The 24,347-nt window shown below is 40.9% G+C and overlaps 1 protein-coding gene and 1 long non-coding RNA gene across 2 annotated transcripts in view; one reads left to right on the top strand and one right to left on the bottom strand.

Annotated features, from left to right (window-relative positions):
- Positions 1 to 13,809: 13,809 nt before the first annotated feature.
- On the bottom strand, positions 13,810 to 23,231 carry LOC125281316 (uncharacterized). The gene is made up of 3 exons (XR_007188454.2): positions 23,071 to 23,231; positions 22,572 to 22,735; positions 13,810 to 22,086 (listed from the first exon to the last, which is right to left on the bottom strand). It is a non-coding gene; the product is annotated as an uncharacterized LOC125281316 (long non-coding RNA).
- The window catches only part of IFIH1 (interferon induced with helicase C domain 1), a 54,372-nt gene continuing 52,962 nt past the window's right edge, over positions 22,938 to 24,347 (top strand). The window contains exon 1 of the mRNA XM_026492675.4: positions 22,938 to 23,596. Within this exon, the coding sequence (XP_026348460.1) occupies positions 23,144 to 23,596 (453 nt within the window). The 5' untranslated portion in view covers positions 22,938 to 23,143. The remainder of the gene's footprint in view (positions 23,597 to 24,347) is intronic.

Below are 24,347 nucleotides of genomic sequence, written 5' to 3'. Positions count from 1 at the left end.
ACATTTATTTTTGCGTTGTGTTGATGTCACATCATGAAAACTTTGATACCTTTATCTCTGCCCCAAGTGCTTCTGAGCTAAAACCCACTTGATGCGAAATTTTACCAAAAAGTTATTTGTAGTTTGGCTGGTGGATAAATGGCGAATAGAGTTGCCCGATTTAGCAAATAAAAATAGAGGATGTCCAGTTAAATGAAAATTTTCAAATAAACAATGATTTTTTTAAATGTACGTATGTCCCAAATGTCACACGAGACATATACTTATAGTAAAAGATTATTCACTCTTTATACATTAATATACAGGGTGACCTGTGTATTTTCTGACAGCTCTACCAATGACTCAACCTCTGCGCAAACTCTTTGGATGTACCTCCTAATTATATCCACCGAAGGGAACGGCTTGGTTTTTATCACTTGGCGAAGAGTTAAACAGTTACTTTAATTTATTAGTAGTAATTGACAGTTCCTCTTTTCTCTGGAACTCCGACGAATTCTGTAGCTCGGGCTTTAAAAGGACAGGATGCACATATACATATACCAAACAACAGGGCAGCTGTAAATTTAGTTTAAAAACAAAGACCAGGATGATATTATCTCCGAAGAATATAACAACCGCTAAAATGTTTCTTTAAAATAAGGATGGGGTGGGGGGAAGCGTTAGCTGTCTATTAGCAGAGGAAAACTGCCTTGCAAAGCTGAGTAATAATTGCCCAGCTACACTACAGAGAAGGAACGTATTGTACCTTGTGAAACTTAAGAGGCAGAGAGAAAGGAAGATTGCTAATGTGCAAACCACTCTTGAGAAAGTGTGTGTTAGTTCCTGTAACACAATAAGAAATAATTTAGGCAATAAGGTTAGATTATTGGAATAAATAAATAGAGGGAAATGATAAAACCTACTTGATTAGAGGAAAAATGTATGACTGTTAAAGCATCAAGTGATAACACACTACAAAGCAAAACAAATTGTTGCAAGGTTTTATTCTAATAGATTAAGTACATATTCAAAGAAATGCTCAGAAAGGATTGAATGTTTTACGTATACAATGTTATTCTAAATCTCTGGTCAAAATTTTTGTGCATTTTTTTCATAATAATAGTCTTACACTTGTATGTCATTTGTGTACGTTGGGGGTCAAGTTGCCATGGTTCTCTTGTATTTCTACACACACAGTTTCAAAGATAGAGATAGTATTTCGCTCAAGGGCAGAGAAATGTTTTGCAGGATAACAAAGATAATCTGTCCCTCCAGGGCAAAGTTTGGGTTGGTTTGCTAGCATGACATTCCTAAACTTGGACTTCTCCATTCTGATCCAAACCCTGGCTGCTTGTGCAGCACCCGCCTTGCAGCTCCAGTTCAAACCGGGGGCCTTGGGAGCGAGAAGAATCTATGAAAGCCTGAAGCTCAGGCTGCCTGTGGCGCTCTGAGTAATAAAACCCTTTGTCTCTGACAGAGGAATCTCATGCACCTGTCAACTTCTATGAAACTGTGGCAGGCTACTTGTTAGCTTACAAGTGGGATAAAATATCAGATCCTTCATAGTTCTTGGCAGTGTATCTCCTTCTTAGAGAAAGAGCTGCCTAGGGAAATTCCTACTGAAGGACGGCGGAAGATGCCATTCCAAAACATGCCACTTTGGCGTAAGGATTATTTTGAATTGAAGGCGATTGAGAAGAAGCAGATAAAAGAAAATCTCTCTGTTCTCCCTGTGTTTGCCTAAGCCTGACATACATTTACGAAAGTGTCCTTCTCCTCCCTCCCTACCAGGAAGGACGAAGAGGAGACAACTTTAGTAGACCGTCATCAACGAGAAGAGGCAGACTTAAATCTGCGTAACAAATCTCACACTTGTTTACACTGCTTTTCCTAGTACCTCCCCACCGCTAGCCTCCCCTCACCTTTCCTCCTTTTCTCTTTAGCTGGAGATGGTATCGAAGCTAGAGTCGCCTCTGAGAGTTATTCATTTTTCCCTGGGTATCTCCCATGGATACATGAGGATACGTGTCAATAAACGTCTGTTTTAGTCTCTTGTTAATCTATTTTTTACTACAAGGGTCTCAGCCAAGAACTCAGAAAGGTACCTCTGTACAGTACTGCGTCCGATGCACCGTGAGAGACAAAGAGGTCTTTCAACACCACCATCTGCAGCATCTTTCTCTACACTGCATATTTCAAATTATAAATTTTCTAGTATAGGAATTTAAAAATTCACTTGAGCCCATACAGAGGGGTTTTTTTTTTTTTTGAGTAATAGTAACGAAAATTTGCCTCCGTGATTCAGTTAGTATTGTATGACCAGTGTCATTTTATGAAAATGCAATGTATAAAAAACCAATTTGAAATTATACATTTTTGTTTCAGAAAACACTCCATTATTCTATAAAAATAGCTACTTATAGAGTGAACACCGTGTAACAGGCACTGTGTGCTATGAGCAGCCATTCCTCAAAACAACTTCATCCGGTATATACTCTTAATATCACCATTTCACACATGTGAAAAGTAAGGTGGAGATTGTGTATCACTTTCCCCCAGTCGTGCAGTTAGTAGCAAAGCTGAGATTAGAACCCAGGCAGCTTGGCTGTGGAATGTAGTCTCTTTAACAGCGCGTTTCCCCTTCCTGCCCGCTCCCAACCATAGCATTTCAAAACATAGTTAAAATGATTTACACTATAAGAGGAAATGGTTTAAAGAGCAGAAAAATGGGGGCGCCTGGGTGGCACAGCGGTTGAGCATCTGCCTTTGGCTCAGGGCGTGATCCCGGCGTTCTGGGATCGAGCCCCACGTCAGGCTCCTCTGCTAGGAGCCTGCTTCTTCCTCTCCCACTCCCCCTGCTTGTGTTCCCTCTCTCGCTGGCTGTCTATCTCTCTGTCGAATAAATAAATAAAATCTTAAAAAAAAAAAGAGCAGAAATATGGTACACCAAGAACTAGACAAATAGACAAGAAAATGCATTGTTTTGACTAAAATTATCCAATCACATTACTTCTCTTACACAAGATACATGTTTTCTGGTGCACGCTAAATTTTCATGATTATGTCTACCCCTTCCAAACATTAGTGACCTTTGGTCTTACCATAAATTTAGATATTCAATTAACCAGTACATTTTCTAGTACACTATAAACACTGAATTATTTATGTTTTCCTTTCCTATCTGTTGATACCTCGTCTGCTTTCCCTTTATATAGAATGGGGGTTGGGGGGGTGTGGGGGGTGGGAGAGACAAGGACATGAGAGTCAGTAAAATTTTACTGCTCCTCAGCAAACTTCTGTTCAGAGCCAGAGGGTACTTCTCTCATATAAATTATTTATATGCTGAATACTATAACAAGACATACCAGCTAATGAAAAACAACATTAATGGAGCTTATTTTATTTTTCAAAATTTTTGAAAAGATTTTAGTTATTTATTTGAGAGAGAAAGTGCCAGAGAGAGCACGAGCTGGGGGAGAGGCAGAGGGAGAGGCAGACTCCCCGCTGAGCAGGGAGCCCTGACGGGGGGCTCCATCCCAGGACCTTGGATCATGATCTGAGCCAAAGGCAGATGCTTAACCCACTGAGCCACCCAGGGGCCCCATGGAGCTTATTTTATATCATTAAGAAATTTCGCTTAGACTGATGCATTTATTAAAAGAAAATTTATTGAACATCTATAATGTAGCACTAGTTTAGATAGGAAAAAAATACACCAAGGTTGGGGGAATGTTTTTGCTCTTCTGGACCTCATGTTCTAGCAGGGAGAACAAACACCAATAAGTAAAGACAATAAATAAAGTAGATGGTACGTTAGGAGATGAAAAATGCTACAGAACAAAAGGAAAATGAAAGCAGGGTGGAGGATTAAGGTGATCATGTGGGAAACAAAGGCAGAAGAAAAATTATTAAATTTCCTTACTATTTACAGCCCATTGACAAGTCCTTGAAACAGGCAGAGTGACCCTCTAGGGACTCAGCTGCCTAGATTTTGACACTTTGCTAAAGGCAAAAGGCAATCTTAACCCTACCCCCAGGATCCTGTAAGTCTACTTTAACATATAAAAATTCCTTTGGAAACTCCCTTTATCTCCACACCCCAAGATACATGTTGGCAGTCATCCCCAAGCATATGACCCACCCATATACATCTGAAGGGTCTCACAACTAAAGTTTTGTTACACAGTAATAAATGACCTTTTCCCAACAACAGCTAGCCTCCTCAAGGTCCTAGAAACTTTGCTTCCAAAATTCCTTAGAGACGCTATCCTTAACCCCCCTCCCAACTTTAAAGTATATAATGGGCCACCTCTCATGACCCCAGTGCAGCTCTTCCTGCCCACGGGTCCTGTCCCCTTGCTTTAATAAAACCACCTTTTTGCACCAAAGATGTCTTAAGAATTCTTTCTCCGCCATGGGGTCTGGACCTCACCAACATTCCAAAACTACGTCATTTGGTGACCACGAAGGCCCCTCTCGCTCTAGAGAGCTTTCTTTCTGTTCTCACCTTCACTTAATAAACTATCATTTCACCGTTTGGTGTCCGGGAGCTTCATTCTTTGACACCGAGAACCGAGAACCCTGCAAGCCTGGAACAGTGACAGAGCCGGTGGCAGTACGAAATGAGATGGTCAATGTAGCCTCATTAAGAAGGGGAGGGCTATGCTGCTAAGAAAGAAAGAAAGAAGAAAGAAAGAAAGAAAGAAAGAAAGAAAGAAAGAAAGAAAGAAAGAAAGAAAGAGAGAAAGAAAGAGAGAAAGAAAGAAAAAAAGAGAGAGAGAAAAGAGAAGAAAAAGAAGGTGAGCTTTAAGCGAGGACTTGGCACGAGTAAGTTAGACGTGTAGTTACCTGTAGAAAGAATGTTCCAGGCAGAACTAGCAGGCAGAAGCCTCCTGACCTGTTTAGAGAACAGTAAGGAGGCTGGTAAGTCTGGCATGGATTGAGCCAGAGGGAAAGTCTAAGAGTGGTTACAGAGCAGGGGCACTGGGGCAGATCACTCTGGGCCTTTATTGGCCATCGTGAAGACTTTATACTCTGGGTGAGATTAGAAGCCACTTAGGGTTTGGAGCTTTAGTCGGACATAATGTGGCTTAATTTGTCTTTTTCATCTGTGTTGACAATAGACGAAGGAGGTTAACATAGAAGGAAGGAGTTGTGATAGCAATCTGCTGGTAATTTAGAGACGCTGGTGTTCACCAGGGTATAGCAGTCGAGATGGTGAGAAGTGGTGGAATTGTTTTCTGTTTTTAAGGGATAGCCCTCAGGATTTACTGATGGCTATCAGATTTGCCCTTCAATGACATGGTGACAAATACTCTCCCCTTGGCCAAACTCTAGCCAGGTTCTTCTGAGCTCTCTTCTTGACTAGGCCTTAATCCTGTGGCCTTTTTGACAGCTCAAAGCTGCATCCCTAGGATGACTCTAGCCCCGTTTAAAGCACTTGCCTGAGAGAACTCAAGGCTGCCAAAAGAATTTACTATTTGTTCCAGCCAACATCTGAAGATAGGGCCTACCTTCCTAGTCTCTGTGAGAGGGAAGAAACCTAACTTGGATAAGTGCCAGTAAGCAAACCCAGATGGGCTTCACATGGGCTAAACTCCTCTTCCTGTTTTTTGTAATTTTTCATTTCCCTGACACTATAGAGCCTCCACTTACTCCCTCCCTATTCTCTCATTCTTCCTGTCATTTATTTTATTTTTTAAAATATTTTATTTATTTAATTGACAGAGAGAGAGCAAGAGAGCACAAGCAGGGGGAGCAGCAGAGGGAGAGGGAGAAGCAGGCTCAATCCCAGGACCCTGGGCTCATGACCTGAGCCAAAGGCAGACACTTAACTGACTGAACCACCCAGGCACCCCTCATTCTCCCTTTCAAATGCCCAGTCCCTTCTGTCCAAATCAAAGTTGAATTCAGTTCACACTGGACCTTTTCATTATTATTATTATTATTATTATTATTATTATTATTATTATTACTATTATTATTTCCCTACTATTAATAGTTTAAATAGTATATTATGGTTTGAAATCACCCTTACCACTTTAACTAGAGTCCTGCTTTCTTTATCTTTGCCAGTGGTGGAGACTGGAGGAAGAGCTGTTTGGGGTGGCCGAATCAAAAATCAATATTGCACATGTGAGACTTGAGATGTCTATGAAATTAAGTGGTGGTGTCAGATAGGTTGTTGATCTGAAAGGCTGGATGGAGTGAACAGCTTAGCTAGTGATGGTGCCTACCAACCACCCAGCATCTGCATCTTAAAGAACCTTGCTATTTTCCACCTGTTACATATGCAGCAACTGTTGGGAGGTAAGGGAGAACTTAGTGGGAGATGGGAAGTATTCCTCCAAAATGGCCCTCATGTGAAAACTAATTGCTTAATGCGGGTAATGAAATAAAAGGGGCCTAAGAAATTAATGCCTCTTATATCATTTTCCATAAAAATTAATAATAGAAATGGTTTTATGACCTAGTAGATATAAGGCATAGCTTATTATATATGCAAAATGATTCTGGCAAGCTTTAAATCCAGGTAGCTAGAGAAACAACATACATATAACGTCGTAGTTCATGCTGCCATTACAAAACACCATAGACTGGCGGCTTAAACGACAGGAATTTATTTCTCACAGTTCTAGAGACTGAAAGTCCAAGATCAAGGTGTCAGCAGGGTCAGTGTCTGGTAAGAACTCTCTCTTTGGGTTGCAGACAGCCACCTTCTTGCTATGTCCACACGTGGTCTCTCCTCATTTTTGCTGTGTCCTCTGAGTATTTGGGTAGAGAGAGACTGAGGAAGCAAGGTCTCTATTGTCTCTTCTTATAAGGACATTAATCCCATCGTGAGGGTCACACCTTCCTAATCTCACCTAAACCTCATTACCATCCAGTGGCTCCCATCTCCAAATACTATCACACTGGGGGTTGGGACTTCAATAAATAAATTTTAGGGGGACACAGTTCAATCCTAGCACACAAAATCTGCAAGGTGAGGAAGAGGGGACACTTAGTCATCATATCCACTGCTGTGTCGTCACCTTGGATCTGCTCTAGAATTTGTTTATCTATTTTATGCTAAAATGTAGTCATATAGATTTCATGCCATGGTTTTAATTGATGTTCATGCCATAATTATCATACTTTTCCCAGAAATTATTGTGTCTTTATGGAATAATGTGTTTTATGGAATAATGAAGGCTCTATAGGTGTTATTTGTATAAGACATAAAAATGAAGCTATCCAGTAATAATTTTATTACAAGTCTAAAACTGTTGCAACTGCGTAAGGGTTAATGCCCACTAGTGAGGACAGAGAAAAATAATAAGCTTCACAAATAAGACGGAAGTAAATATTATTTGCTATTTATTACTGAGACTAGCCACTTGACAAACTGACCTTATTCAGCTAAGCTTTCAACAACACAGGTTTTTGTTTCCAATTCTGGTAATATTAAGTACTCTTTTGGCAGAAGCACAAACTCAAAAGCAATTTAAAAAATAATAATGCCTATACGGAAAGTGTCAACAGGGCTCCTCAGAGAGGTGGAGAATGGTAGTTTCTGAATATATGCTTCCTCACTTGGATCATTAGACCTATTAAGCAATTTGGATTCAATGCAAACTTCTTTAGAAATTCTTAGAAATATATATATAAAATGTTGACCACAATATGTCCACACGAATGCTCAATAAAAGCTGCAACACTGATTAATAGCTTCCATAATATAATTTGTTATTCGGGCAATTTTAAGTCCAGGTTCCATGCTGGGCAATATCAATTAGACTCCATATTAATAACATGGGATCATACACTCACGAAACTCACTTTCCAGAAAAAATAAAAATGAAGTAATGTTGATTGAATACTTATTTTAGCTGGTACTTATCCCTTTCGTTAGTAACTTGCACACATACAACGTGAATTAAGTTAGAATGGTCCTGTTACAACCAAAAATACTTTAATCAAAAACATAAAAGTGGGGGCGTCTGGTTGGCTCAGCTGGTTAAACCACTGACTTGATTTCAGCCCAGGTCATGATCTCTGGGTTGTGAGATCAAGCCCAGTGTTGGGCTCCTCCCTGGGCATGGAGCCTACTTAAGATTCTCTCTCTTCCTCTCTCTCTCTACCCCTCCCTCCACCTCTCTCTAAAAAATAATAGATAAATAAAGTGCAGAATGAAACATATGGACTCTGCTTAAAAACCTAGTTTAAAAAAAATAAAAATAAAAGTGGCCTGGTGCTTAAACGGATTGTAGACTGGCTAAAAGCTGAGATCATCCCATTTCTACACTAATCTTTAGGTGTTTTGCATATGTGTGAAGATAAGATTGCCCCTATTCCTCATCAATGTAAAACCATTGGTAGGAATAAGACCTGGTAATAGAAATTTTAAACATTAAAATCTATTTATTTATATAGTACATGGTACTTTTCAGAGCTATTTTGCACATTATCATATCTGAGTTTCCCCCAAAATCTTGTGACATTCGTAGCACCAGTTATATTTTCAGAGGAAACTAAGATCATAATAAGTTGTGTTGTGGAGGTAGACGCACATCAAAACAGTTGCAAAATATTTTTAAAACAACACATGACCTGATTAATTCATGTTTGGGAAACGACAAGCCACAGTGCTCCCATAGTTTTGAATAAGTGAATGGATATATGAATGAAGTCCCATGCTTAAAGACTTGGAAGTTACTTAAAGCCAGAATTAAGCTGTATAACACATGATTGCTTGAGCTATCCTAAATTAAAAACTGAACTGAATAAAAAGAAAAAAGTTTGGTACTCTCCTTGTACGGTCTCTGAGGATTGGAGTTATAATATATACTAATGTCAATGAGGACCCAGGATCGGTGATGGTGCCAGGCACAAACTGGGTGCGTATAAGGAGCCCAGTTAATGCCCCATTCAAGATCTGCGCTATTTAACCTACCTAGGACACTTGCTTTGCTCTCCAACCTTTATTCAAAAAACTCAGTTGCTGCCATAATCATCAGAAAGCAGCAGATGGCACACTCAGACATAGTAATTGAGGAACTCTAATAAAAGTGACCATTTACAAAGGTGTTAACGTGGTTAAGAAGCAGCAATAAAAGATGATACGGCATCGCAGTGTAAGCTACGAGGAGGATCCATTACTGCCCTTGGGTTGAGAGGGCAGGGCAAAGGAGCAGTGCTGAGACCTAAAGACAGTAAGTGTATGGAGAGGGCCATCTGACACATGACCTTTAGTGGAGGGACACAGGATGAGCTGCACAGAAGGGAGCTGAGGGAACAGATACTACAGCCTCACTCTTTCCCCTGCCTCTGATCTGTCAGTGCTTCCGCTGGCTGATCTCAATCAGACGCCAGCCAGAGGGAAAGAATGTTCATGGATGTGGTCCATAAAGGTCAGCCTCCCAGGCCACAGTGCAAAGTAGAGGGTAGCGAGCATGGATCTTCAGAAGCAAGTACAAAATAGCATAGACACTGAAGAAAAAGAAATTCCACAACTTACACTTACAATCCTGCCAAAACTTAACTTTTCAACTAGAGACTTAACCCATTTTTCTGTAAGGTACAGCAAGTAAACTGCATACAGTAAATATTTATAGATTAATTATATTGAATGGTGAATTAAATCCAAAGAGTTGATTAAACAAATAGGCTATATAGAAGTGTTGTGGGGGGAGGAGGAGAGAGAGAGAGAGAGAGAGAGAGAGAACAGGAAACTAGGCTTTTTTAATTCAGCCATCATGATTCCAGTAAAGGAGAATGTAACCTAGCAACAGAATCTTTACACAATGGTTTGCTCATAAATTGTTGAAAATGGTAGTTAGTGATATCAGAAAGCACAATTAAATGAAGAGAAGTTACCAAAAGGGCTGAATGGGGACACAGAGAGCAAATATCTAGGTCGATGTGTAAGAAAGGCCAAATGGTTCTTTAAATTCAAATCCTGATATAAAATATCTTTCTGCACATTTTCTTAAATAAATAGGCACAAAAATAAAAACTACTTAGAAGGGAACAAAACTCATTTCTGCTGGAAAAGCATGTGCCTAAAATAGATCTTTTTCAGTAAAGATTTGGAATAAGTAATTATGATCTCAACCGTTCAGGAAAACATTTATCTTCAAGGTTCTGACCCTGTTACAGTTTTCAATAAAGAAAAAAAAAACAGCTGATATTTAGATCAATTTTGACATGTCTTCTTGATTGATATTTGGTAATATTTATGTATAAAGCTATCAGTTAATCACATCATACAGATAATAAATTAATGCCAATATCAGAATTAGGATGATTTCTCTTTATTACTACTGATTTCATTCATTCACACACACATTCTGAGTTCAAGAGAATTTGTTAATTGGTGTATTTACTTTATTTTCTTAATTTCTCTATTCTCGAGGCTCTGGTATCAAGGTCCTCTCTGAGGGCAGAGGGAGACTGGCCCTCCCAGGACTAGCCAATTCTTGGAGATAACAAATGACTCATGTTTCATATGTAAACTAGGCAATCCACAGCCCTGGCCTAAACCACCTCCTCTCTCAGGCTCTTACACCCCCAAAGACAGTGTTCCTCTGCGCAAGTCTCCCCAGGGCCAGATACGGGCAGTTGGGGATAACCTCTATGCCCTAGAGCACTCTAAAATTATTCAAACTAGTCTATTCTATTCAAAGTAGTCTATTCTAACTCTGCTTACCCTACCTAGCCTTGCCTTTCCCATAGAAACCACAGTAAAAGCTCCGCCAATGCTTTTCCCTTGTTCCTGCTGCCTTCTGGTGTTTCACTATAGGGTCCTACATGGTGTGGTGTGCCCCCTCCTCTTAGAAATTGTAATAAACTATTTTATCAATGTCAATCATCTCTGATATGTTGGCCTCACCATACTGGAAATTTAAGAAAATGCACACGTTGAAACAGTTGGTTCCAGTCATTATTGTCTATGCTAACTCTTGAAGGAATGGTGCAATAAATATTTTAGAGATTGATAATTGACTCCAAGCTCATCTGCTGACTGTGTGACATTGGGCTATGTAATACAACGTCTATGAACCTTGGTTTCTCCTTCGTTAAGCGGGGATATCCCCTACTAGAAGGTCAATGAGTCCTCTTTATATTGTTCACTGCTTTTATAAAATATAATACTTTAAGTTTTTACTAAATTATAGCCATGATTTTATCTTCCCATTGGGAAATACAGATAACCTACCTTTTCTGTTATCTGTCAAAACTCTATATTGTTCCTAGTTAAAATTTTACTTACCTGACACCAGCCAAATCAGTTCTGACAGTTATTATTTGACAGTAAAGCCCCCACAAGAGGGCGGCAGAGGCAACAATTACAGGCAGGTAGCGCACGGCAGCCTGAGGAGGAGCGGGGAATGGCTTCCCCTTGAGAATGGCGACGTACAGCTGAACGCCCAGGACTCAGCCCGTGCTGCTTTCTGTGTGCCGGCTCCTCACAGGAGTCACGTTGTCGTCAAAGTTCCAGGGAACATAATGAGCCGCAGGCCGTTCTTGGCCCCACGGGAGAACCTGGGTCAGCTTTTGGAACTCAGTTTGTGAAGAAGCTCAGGTTTTCTCTGCGATTCATTGTGGTGTTCCACAAATATTAAATGCTAATATTATTCTTAATTCCTAATCAACGTACGGTACATTTATGTGCATATAACCAATCTATTCCTGAAAAACAAAACATTCCTAAAAAGTATTAAATATCACTCACAATCCATACTTGCAGCCTTATTTACCTTTATCCATCTACTAAAATAATAAATCCTTCATCTGGAAAATATTTTTTAAGGAGATCATTTGTAGTGATAAAATAATTTGGACCACTCTTCATTTAAAAAAACAATTCTCATATAGTACAATACGCCCCTTTTGAAGCTTTTACTGCATTTGACGGAGAATCAACGCATTGAAAGCAACTGCACTAAATTAAGTTCTAAAATTTTGTATCAGTTCTAAAGGTTGGGAAGGGCTGTGTAAGCTCCCGTTGGTCTGCGTACCCTCAACACAGGTATGTGTTACAGACAGGTAAATGCACATTCTAATTAGGAGTTTAGAGGACAAAAGATTAAATGATTTTAGCAGTACTTGGGAAATAATTCACAAAAGCATTTTTAAAATGTTTTAAAAATCAATTTAATTACAATTGTAACATATAAATATAACATAATTATAAATTTTAGTATCATTTTACTTTTTAAAATGTGGTATAATTTTCAGCCTGAGTAAATCAGTCTGTCATTCTTTCAGTTCATTTACTGATTTTACTCATGCACTCTTTCATTTGTAGCAAGCATAGAAGTCCCTTTCCCTCCATCAACCATGTGGTATACTGTTTCCAGAACTTGCCCAACTTTTCTAGTATTTGGTTTTACAAAAAATTGATGGGCTGAAGGCAGCTGCCCAGCCTGAACTCGTGTTTTTTACTTGTTGGGAAACAGTTTAAGAAGGCTCTGGTACAATATTTGTTTTTTTAAAAGAATTCTTTATACATCATGTTCTGATATTTCAGCAGATTTTCAAATGCTTATCCAAGTATATGGAAAAATATGGACTTTTTTTGTCATGACGATGTTATTTTTTTTTTTTTAATTTAGTCGGGGCCTTGGGGTCATAATGTTGTGGAAAAATAAGAATCAGACTGGTGAGAGACCAAGTGACACTCAGAGAAGTAGGAGAACTCGAATTTATTTTACTCTGGTGGACCCACGATGAGCTCGTGCTCCAAATTCTGGGCCCCGGGCAACGGGGTTACAGGGCTTTTATAGGGGAGTGCAGAAGGTCAAGTTCCAAGGGCTGTGCTGACTGCATAGGTGGGTTTAAACTGGGGGACTGGGGGCTACTTCAGGCGGAAACAGTCGTGCGGGGAGCCTGTGGTGGGAAGCCTGGTTACAGAAGCAGAAACGGCTGGTTATCTCTTGCTCGCAATAGGGCTTCTGATTATCTCTAGCTTTTTGTTAGTAACTTCCCATCTTCTGGGGCCTCCTGGCCTGGGCCTGCTCTGGGCAGTTTCCCTCTTCAATAAAAGATTAGCCACTGTCATATCCAAAATAATGCATTTATTCAGGGCAAAAGTTAATTTTCCTAGCCTTCCTTAGAAGAAATTGCCTCGGGGATGCCAGAAAGACTTGAGGTAATATCTATTTAAAATACTTTTACTGGGGCGCCTGGGTGGCTCAGTCAGTTAAGTGTCCAACTCTTGGTTTTGGCTCAGGGCATGATCTCAGGGTCCTGAGATGGAGCCCTGCATTGGGCTCCTGGCTCAGGGTGGAGTCCACTTGTCCCTCTCCATCCTCTCCTCCCTCTGTTCTCTCTCTCTCTCTCTCAAATAAATAAAATCTTAAAACACTTTTACTGAAACTTGATTCCTTGGGCCAGAGGAAAGTAATTACTGTAGTTGATGGTACAAGTAGTACCTTCATGTCCTGTTTCCAGGCATCACCACCAGACTGCCTGCCACCACCAGTATGCTTTTCTCCTCCAAGGGTACCTTCCACCTCAGTCCCAAAGTATAAAACTTAGAAAAGCTGATCAGCTCTCTTTGGGGTGTGGGTGGGGCCCAGAGCCTCACTCACTGAGCCTCTCTCCATCCCCCTCCAAGGTATCAGTATGTCATATGGAATTTTCTCAAAGTACGGTTTGAATTTTGGTCACAAGGGTATGATGGACTTCCAATAAAAGTGGCTACCCAGTGGGGCTCTATTGTGTGTGAAACTTGGATTTCCTGATAATCTTCCTAATTTTCTTCTTCCTGGTGGGGAAAAAGTGTTACCGGGTTGCTCGCTTCTTGTTCCAGAGGCACCAAAGAATTGGAGACCCGAGACCAGAATGGGAGACAGAGTTTATTGAGTAGATAAGTATAGTACACTTGATTCAAGAGTGAGAGTGGGCCACTGCCAGAGAAAGACTGGCAATGGCCCCAGAAGCTCTAGCTGCATCTTTTTAAGCCTGCTTTGTGTACATGTAAATTTGGCTTTGATTGACATTTTTGATTGACAGCTGGTGGTTATTTAACATTTTGGCCTCTGCGCAGGCCCCTACCCATGGTGCATTTGGTTTTAATTGTATTTATTTATGTATTGCATATTTATGGGCTTGTAATGAGTTTTGTTGTGATCTTGAAGGTACTTAAGGGCAAGCCGTGACCCTTGTGTGCATGCTCAGCTCTTAGACATCTGCTTGTGGCCTTTGAGCCAGCTCTGTGGCTAGGCCTTTCCTGTTCTGCTAGCCCTTAGAGGGTGCTCTGAAGGAGTCACTATTAACCCTTGGGGGTGGCGCCCAGGGGTGGCCAGCACCTGCTTTATCCCTCCTTGCTCATGTCTAACTAACTGCCTAACAAAGTATAAGAAATTCCAGTTGCTTAACATAAGAAAGACAGTTTTCTCAAATGATATAGGGGTTCCCACCTCTGTCCCTCATTCTCTGCAGAACCAATAGGTTGGAGAACTATCAAAAGCCTAGGTAACAGGTATAAGATAAGCAAAAATTCTTCTAAAGTCACTCAGATTCAGATTTTCTGCCCTTGTTACCTTCTCTCAAGATTATAGACATTAGATGACCTTCTTATTTTTTAAAATATTTTATTTATTTACTTGAGAGAGCTAGAGATAGCAACAGAGATAGTGAGACAGAGAGCAAGAACGAGGAGGAGAGGGAGAAGCAGGCTCCCCACTGAGCAGGGAGCCTGATGTGAGACTCGATCTCAGGACCCTGGGATCATGACCTGAGCTGAAGGCAGATGCTTAACCGACTGTGCCACCCAGGCACCCAAGAGGACCTTTTTAGTTAAATGTATATATGATCCATTTTTTTCCAAATATCTGCTAGAGATTGACATTCTGAAGTGTTCACAGTGCCACTGCCATGAAGGAATATATTTTCTGTGATGCATAATAGGTTCCATTTGTTCTAAGCAAATATCTGACAATGCCCGGGTCAATGGATTTGGTAGATGAACATTACAAACTACAACATCTCTCATAATAAATTGCTGAAGATATATGTTCATTTATATCATAGCTTTAGCGAAACTGAATATGAATGATTTAGGAATATGCATACGAAATACAATTGAGTTTTTCATACTCTCCTGGTTAGACCAGGAAATTATTTACCTACTCATTAAAATTTATTTGTAACCCTCAAATCATTACTTTTGATGCTTTCATGGTCATTGGTGGATCTGTGCAGAGCAGTGAAAAATTTGAGTTGCCCAATGCGCATGTGCCCCGCTGAGGTCGAACAAGGTGAGTTCTGCCTTCTTGTCTCAGTTCTCAAACTGTAAACGAGTATCCTTTTTGTGGTATATTTAATGCCAATTTTTTGCATTGTTGTGCTTTTTGTTAGTGATTTCACTGTTTAAAATGCCTCCGAGCATAGTCCTGAAGTGTTATCTGGTGTTTCTAAGCACAAGAAAATCGTGATGTGTCTCACAGAGAAAATATGTGTTCGATAAGCTTCACTCAGGTATGAGTGATAGTGCTGTTAACTCTGAGTTCAATGTTAATGAATCAATATATATTAATTTAGGTGTCTTTAAACAGAAACACACACACAAAACAAGGTTATGTACTGATCAGTTTTAGAAAGGTTGTGACTAGAGTGTGACCTCATTTGGTATGTCCCTGGGAGCCGTAGGCCAGCATTCGCTAATTCAGTACAACTTTAAATAGTCCATAACTACCATGAATAATGAGACTCAGCTGTACTCAGCTGGCCGTAAGCCCTAGTTCTCACCTCTGGCCAGAGAGTGGAATCCCAAGTGCAATTGAAAGGGAAAAGAACTGACCCTAAAATTCCAATTGTGGAGATTTGGATGCAAGGGCTAATTGTATACATCTTTCCGCGTGAGTCTAATACGCAGCTGGCTGGGCTTGAGAACAACTTTCATAGCTCGCTCTGAGGCCACAACAAGCACTGAATGGCAGCTTTGGAACTTCCCACTGGGGCACTCTCCAAGGGCAGTGTGTGTGCTCTCTGAGGGAAAGCAGCCTGAAAACAGGCTTTGCCAGCCCTCCTTGGGTCATCTTTTATTTTCATGTTCAAATAAAATGGTTTAAGCTCCTATGACAAACAATGCCTTACTATTAAATATCATTAAAAAATGTTTAATTTTTTGAGCAGATATCACTTTATTTTACGGGAGAAGGGCACAGCCCAGTTCCAGCCAATGAGATAGATGAGAAATTCCGCGGGGGTTGGGGGGGGGTACTCCTGGGATCTTTTCTTCCTTCACTGTTGGGAGGAAGCAAATGGGAGATACCGGAAGCTCCCCCCACGCCCTCCACAACATGTTTTAACTGAGGTTGTAGGAAGAAATAATGTTTGTAGCTGTTGTAGCTATTTTGCAACCATGAGAGAAAAACCAAGAAAATTACAGGACACATCCTAGAGTTCTGACACAATGAATGCACTGACCCTTCTTGTTATGTGAGAAAAATCAATCCCTCTGGCTGGGCCACATTTACTCAGGCATTCTTTATCTCGCAGTGGAAAGCGTGCCTACTGAGATGGCCCTTCCCATCCTGCAGAGCATTGTTAAGTCTGGCGCTATTCCTGAGATGTCTGAGGATTCCTAGAGGGCTTATGCTCTCATTGTCACCCTTGCACGGAATTCTCAATCCATGTTCCCTGTCTCACTTCCAACAGCTACACTTACTTTGTACGCAGCTCTGCTCCACCACATGGGGCCACCAGCTCTCCTTTATTAACCAAAGCACCACAAAACAAAGCTGTTATATGTGGAGGACTTTTAGAAAGATCTGGGACTGAGAAGGGTCAGTACATCAAATGCAACACAGGAATGAACTTGTTATTCAATATTAGGCATTGCTGCCCAAATATCCTGGCCATCCCTGCTGCAGGGAATCTTCCACAGGCTCTTTTCTCCCCTTGGCATGTCAACATGATCTCCCACGGAAGATCTCTTTGCAGATCTCTTCCTCACAGCTGAGACCATCTCAGTTCACTCTCTGTTGAGAGGTGTTGAATGCACACATACATATATCCATATTTACACAATAAAATATTGGTAGGAAATACATTTAAAATATTAATAATGCCTATCTCTGGGTGATAGGATTACAAATAATTAATATAATCTTCCTCAGTATTGTATTATCCGCTCCCACCAACTTCTATGGTGACCATAAACTGGTTTTTTTTTATTTTTTTTTTTTATTTATTTGACAGAGAGAGACAGACGGCGAGAGAGGGAACACAAGCAGGGGGAGTGGGAGAGGAAGAAGCAGGCTCCCAGCGGAGCAGGGAGCCCGATGCGGGGCTCGATCCCAGAACCCTGGGATCATGCCCTGAGCTGAAGGCAGACACTTAACGACTGAGCCACCCAGGTAGCCCTAAACTGTTTCTTAAATACAACATTACTTTTGTTAAAGTATTCAATTCAAGGGAAGACTGGGTAGCTTAGTTAAGCATCTGCCTTCAGGTCAGGTCATGATCTCGGGATCCTGGGATTGAACCCCACATCAGGCTCCTTGCTCCGTGGGGAGTCTTCTTCTCCCTCTCCGTCTGCCCCTCTGCCTGCTTGTGCTCTCTCTCTCTCCCTCTCTCTCAAATAAATAAATAAAATATTTTTAAAAATTAAAAAAAATATTCAAGAATATATTTTATATCCTATTGCATGTCTGGCAATAGGATATAAAATATATCCAGTTTTCATGAGTTAACTTAGTATACTGACATTTGTCACAAACAATGCTAGTAACTTGAAGTGTTCTACTTTCAAGATCTAAATGCCGAATTTCCTCTCTCTGCCCAGAGTCCACTCTCCCTTCCCCTGTACACCTTCCTCTTCCATTCTTATTAATCCTGCTTCGCAAATTCATCACAACCTCTAGAGCTGTGGTCACCAAGTACTTTGTTCCTGATTCCTTATCAGGAATATTTGAACATGGACCCTAATAAAAGTATATGTACTTAGAAAATCTTTACATGTACAACTATAATAATGTATCATAAAATACAAACAAAAATTAAATAGTAAGGTACCAGATGAAGATGAAATAAAATCGTTCAATGTAATTGATATAACCCAGTGAATTAATAACAAAAGATATTTCATATTTGATAATGTTTTGTTATTTTTTTAAAAATCTTAGTTTAGCCCTTTGTCATTTAGTAAATCAAAAAGATTGATTCAGTTTATCTTAATGCTTGATTTCAGTAACTCATTCTACTTCAAAACTTTGTCAGTTATAATATGAGCAGGTGAAATTAAATTATTTAACTAATTGTGTAGGGGTGAATATTATGTGATTAGAACAGCAACCCCTCCATCAGAATGAACACAGGCTTAGACATCTAACCCCAAGTGTTTACCAGCTGTCAACCATAATTTCAAGGAAAAAACAATGGCACTCTAATTACATTTGACTGTAATTTGCTCTTAACCATTAATTTTAAAATAAAGTAAAAGAAACATGGCCAACCTATGCCTTTGAGGTATAGGTGTTATTTTAACAAAAACATACCCAAGTGACCTTTTTTGAAAGGATTAAGCTATAGAGGAAGCATTTGGAAAAATAGATGTTTGGAAAAATTTTCACTGATTCCTGTTTTTTTTCCCAACATTGTTTGTTACATAGAAACACCTTCATATGTGCATGCTTAAAACCAGAATTTTATAACTGAAATGGTGGAAATAATTAAGAAATGAGTATTAGAATCTAATAAACTTAGCTAAAATTTCTTTTTCCGTTTTGGACTTACATTTTTGAAATATAAAGCTATGATAGTACCCTTTCAATAAACTTTTCTGCTAAATCAGTCTATCAGCTTCTCATTCTTGAAAAAAAGTGATCTTATCTAAAAACTCAGTTTCACGGCTAGTTATTCTATAGGTTTATATACATAACTAATTTATTTCCACTATAAATTGTGTGTTCTTTGAGATGTCGCACCATCTCTTACTCATTGCTTGTAGTCACTTCTTGGACACCTAAAATGCCAGGGCTGGTGCTAAGTGCTTTACAGTCTAGCCTTTGAACAACCTTACGGCGTGGTACTGTTTCACAAGTGAGAAATTTTAGGTGATTTTCCTAAGACCACACAGCGATTAAGAGGCAGTGCTGAGATGTGAGTCCTGACTTCCTGGCTCAGAGTCACCATGCTTAATCAGAGCACTATAGTGCTAGGTTAAGGACATCTAGCTTTAAATGAAACACAGTAGGCTCTTTATGGATACAAGTTGGTAACAAATGAAGGAACAGAAAAACAATTTTAGAAGGATTTCCTCATCGAATAGACTTATTGTAATTTAATTGAGAAAAAAAGCATATTGCTGTTACACTGTAGTTCTAGTTTGTCAAAGAAGTGGCAGCTATGATTTTTACTACTTCTCAACTGTAGAAAACTCAGCTGAAAGGCTGGATAACAGCAGGAGTTTCTTATCTCATATCTTCCTGAATTACTGTTTAGAGAACAAAACCCTACAGGTGACTTTTAAAATTAATGGGGCCTGAAACGTTTCTTTTGGCTTTAAAAAGAAAAGGCAGGTCTAGAGAAAGGGAAAAGACATAGATTGACAAGATTTCCTACCCCAAGGGAGAAAGGAAATAGAAACTTATATTTAGAAAACACCCAAAGAGGAGAATGAAAATGAAAGTTATCAGAAGAGGCTTGACAGAGGAAAACATCTATTCAAACAAAAAGCAGAAAATAAACTAAATCACAATGCAAAATAATAGATTATAGAAAAAAGACACATTTTGAGAGACTGTGCTTGGCTTTTTCCCCCCTCAATCTCCTTCCTCCAGAAGGGGACCTATCAAGATTATGGAAGATTCCTAAAAATGGGGTTTCTTTCTATTTTCCCTCTGGTGTTCTCACTCATGCTCAGTTTTCATCATTCAATCCTCATCCAGCAAAATGACGTACTTGAGAGTAAATATGAATTGTTACTGATAGATATTATGGAATGCTAATGGTGAGAATTAGAGGAGGGTGTCTGTATAGAAAATCAGCTGGTGAAACTATAATGTTCATTAGTGTCTAGCTCTTACCAACATCAGGAACAAGACAAGGGTGCCCACTTTCACCACTCATATTCAACATAGTACTGGAGGTTCTGGCCAGAGCAAATGGGCAAGAAAAAGAAATAAAAGGTATCAGATTTGGACAAAAAGAAGTAAAATTGTCTCTATTTGTAGAGGACATGATTTCATACAGGGAAAATCCTAAGGACTCCACCAAAAACCTGTTAGATCTAATCAACTAATTCAGTAAAGCTGGAGGATACGAAATCAATATACAAAAATCAGTAGCGTTTCTATACACTAACAACAAATTATCTGAAAAAGAAATAAAAAAACCAATCCCATTTACAATAACATCAAAAACAACAAAACACTTAGGAATGAATCTTACCATAGTTCTCATAGCATTTGTTCTCACCTGGCACATTGGCTATTTTCTAGCTATTATTTGGTATCTGTCTTCTCCCATTAGAATGTAAGCTCCATAAAAACAGAAGCTTTGCTCAGTTTTATTAACTACACAAGAGCAGCACTGATCATATTGCAGGTACTTAATAAATATTTTTAAATGATTGCATGAATGAATGATGTAATCTGAACATCACACATGTAAGCTTCTATTTTTAACCCTCTGTCATCCAAACAGCAATTCTATGGTGTTAAGATGATGGCATTATTTCCCCATATTTAGCCATCAATCCCTTTGTATCCTCCAGTGTTTGAAACTCAAGAACAGAAGGATGGACATCAGGGGATAGAATGATTTTTGGTTGGTTGGTTGGTTTTTGTTTTAATGTACTAAATGAAACTTGTCAGCACCTGAAGGGCAGGGGTGGAGGGAATTTCTTGGAATAGTCCTAAAAGATATCTTCACAGACCCAATAACTAAAATTGATAATTTGATACTTTTGTAGAAACATCTAATTTGATCTCTTTTTTTTAAGATTTATTTTGAGAGCAAGCGTGAGCGAGTGGTGGGAGGGGCAGAGGGAGAGGAGAGAGAATCTTAAGCAGACTCCCTGCTGAGCACAGAGCCTGACGTGAGGCTTGATCTCACAACCCATAGGATCATGACCTGAGCTGAAATCAAGAATCAGACACTTAACCGACTGAGCCAACCAGGCACCCCTTAATCTCCTTTTTTTAGGTAAAGGTCAAATCCCAAAATTAAGTAAATACATACTAGTATTTTAAGAGGAACCAGAAAAGAATAATATAAGGCAGGTCCACCTGCAAAGCCAAAGTTTTATTTCACCTCAGTAACTTCCACTATGTGTTTGACATTAGACCAGCTGCTAAGGTCAAGGCAAATAAAATTCCCATTGAGGGTAATGAGCAAGGACTACTGGTTAGGACCTACTGTTTGTATTGTACTGGTTAGTGTGTAAAGATGCCCTCTCTTCAAGCTGTTTACAATCCTACAGGGGAGAAAAAAGCTTAGCTACATAATATAATTAGAGCATAAAATAAGATGACATACTATAAAGAGCTCAACTGAATATTTTCTATGGCTCTGATGAAAACAAAGACTCTGTATTTCTCTTATCCGGTGCAAAGCAGCACCGGGCTTCCCTGTCCTATCTAAACTTCATTGAATGTGCTTTGCTAAGAGATTACTTTTTCTAACTGTATCTTTTTAATGGCTTAAATGACCCCTCCATCCTCCATGTAATTCTAGACCTTGAGGTTCTCATGGTGAAGCATACACACGACCAGCCCCAGGCCCCCAGGGCTACAGAATATGAGTAGCACCTGAACGACTCACTTTTATGTGGCTTCTGTACTGAACCGAGGCTGCCATTTTTCAGTGTGGGTGTCTTTTTTTCCCTCATGACATAGACAAATGTTGATGTTTACTACAAGTTGGTACATTAGTTGCTAATTAAGTTCCTCACTGCTTCAGCCAAAACTTTCTGTATTGAATCCAAGAAAAGAATGGCAGCTATATCAAAAATAAGTTGTTGGGGATTTTGTTTTGTTTTATTAAAGGAAAGTTGTATATTAAAGAATATGGGGAATTCACAGGCTGGGAGACGGAAAACCTTCATTCCTGGCTTCCTCTTAAGCTGAGTTGGTGGTTAAAGTCCCTCTGCGTCGTTTTTGTCACCAGGCCCTGGTCAAAGCCAAACAAATACTACCATTTACACGTCAGGCAGTCAAACAAACCGTTTTTCATTATACACTCTTTTTCAAACCCACAAGTTCTCAGAGGAAAGAGCTGGTTTGGGGGGACCCACAGGAAGTCAGGTTCATTCTAGAAAGGGTGCAAAGGTCACTTCACCCTGTGGCTCTGGGTTCACACCTCTCTGGAAAGGTGTCTTCCCAGCTTCCTTTTCTCCACCTGCTCCCCGCAGTCTTACCCTCTTACCCCCGGACAGGGGGTGGGGGGCGGGCCAGAACTACCTGTGTTCACCAGCTCAGGGTGACCCCTTCCGCAGGCGTCAGGGTGTGTGGCAGTTTCTGTTCACTTCGGGACCGGGAAGTCCCGAATCACGCGCTCTCAAGCCCTCCGCCTTTTCGCTGACAGGGGGTAAGCGAGACGGCGGTGGGAAAGAAGTCTGGGTTTTGAGGCAGAACCCTGCAAAGAAGTCCAAATACCTGCAGGAGGAGCATTGCGGGATCGCCGCTTTCGAAATCGCTTTCCTTTTCGGTTTCCCACAGCGCCTGCCACCAAAGACGGTCCTTGCCAGAGCCGACCGAAGGGTGTCTCCCGCTCTGGGAAAACTCCCCTCCCCGCCCCGGCGGATTACGTCTGGAAAGGCCTGAGGAAGCGGGAGAGAATCGAAACAGAAACCCAAGTCCGGCAACTACAAGAACGGCCTCGCCGAAAGCCGGGCTCAAAGCTCCCACCCGAGTTGGCAGCGGCAGCGTCTTGGTCTCCGGCCCGGGGCGAACACAGCAGAGAGTCCGCTGGGTCGCGGCCGCCCGCAGCTCCTCGCCGCCGCGTCCCTGGGCCGGCGCGCCCCGCCCCCTGCCCAGGTGCGACCCACCGAGCCCGCTTGCGCCGCCCCGGGGGATCCTGCGGGCCACCCGCTGGTCAGGCACAGCGCTGCGGACCGTGCGGGGTTCCACGCCGACCGCGGGACCCGCAGCTCACCTGTTGAGAGGAGAACAGCCAGCTGTCGGTCTACTTGGGAGAATCGTCTCCCTTTGCTGAGCACGAACGAAAGATGTCGAACGGCTATTCTGCAGACCAGAGTTTCTGCCATCTCATCTCGTGTTTCAGGGCCAGAGTGAAAACGTACATCCAGGTGGAGCCCGTTCTCGACTACCTGAACTTTCTGCCCGATGACGTGAAGGAGCAGATTCAGAGGACGGCCGTCAACGCTGGGAACATGCAGGCAGCTGATCAACTTCTGAGCGCGCTGGAGAAGGGAGGCTGGCCCCCCGGCTGGGCTAGGCAGTTTCTGGTGGCCCTGCAGAGAGCAGGCAGCGATTTAGCCGCCCGCTACCTGAACCCAGAGCTCACCGACTTGCCGTCTCCATCCTCTGAGACCACTCACGATGAGTGTCTCCAACTGCTGACCCTCCTTCAGCCCACCCTGGTGGACAGACTTCTGGTCAGAGATATCTTGGATAGGTGTATGGAGAAGAAACTGTTGACAAATGAAGACAGAAGTCGGGTAGGTGTCCGTTCAGATGGAGGCAAGATTTTGTAACTCGGGGTTGCTCCTTCCTTTGCCCCCCTCCAAATGTTCTTTGACATCTCTGGGTAAATCTGGTCCCCTCCTTTCTTGAGAAGAGAATGGTTAGGCACTTCACAATGTAATTTTGAGAACTGGAGTACAAAAAAGCTCTTTTTCTAATCCTTTCACTTGTATAAGCCAAAGAGGAGTTAACTCCAAAATAGTCATGCGTGCTAATAGAAAACATTTATTGAGCACTTACTATAGACCCTTGATATCATTTGCAAAATGTGTTAGCAGAGTTCATGCTCCCAATAATCCATTAAGATTTTTAAGGTTATTCACGTTATTTTACAGATGAGAAAACGGAGGTAGGTTACGTAACTTGGCAAAGGTGTCCCGGGAAAGCAGTGGCTGACCTAGGGATGTAAGTCCTGGTGGTATGCAATTTTTCGCCTTATTTTATGTAGTTCCATAGAACAGGTATCAGCAAACCATGACCCGTGGGCTAAGTCCAGCCTATTACTGGTTTTTGCAGGCCCAAACACTAAGAATGGTTTTTAGGTTTTTAAATTTTCGGTGCTCATAAAGAAAGTTTTATTGAAACAGAGCGATGCTCATTCATTTACATACTATAACTGCTTTCGCACTGTAAGAGCAGTTGAATGGAGACCATGCAGCCCACAAAGCTTATAGTATTTATTATCTGGACTTTACAGAAAAAAACTGCCAATTTCTGATATATATT

This window comes from Ursus arctos, unplaced genomic scaffold (genome assembly GCF_023065955.2).
Source record: "Ursus arctos isolate Adak ecotype North America unplaced genomic scaffold, UrsArc2.0 scaffold_1, whole genome shotgun sequence".
In the NCBI taxonomy this organism is placed as follows: Eukaryota; Metazoa; Chordata; class Mammalia; order Carnivora; family Ursidae; genus Ursus; species Ursus arctos.
Note: the sequence above shows the minus strand (reverse complement) of the source record. Positions and strands in the feature narration are given on the sequence as shown.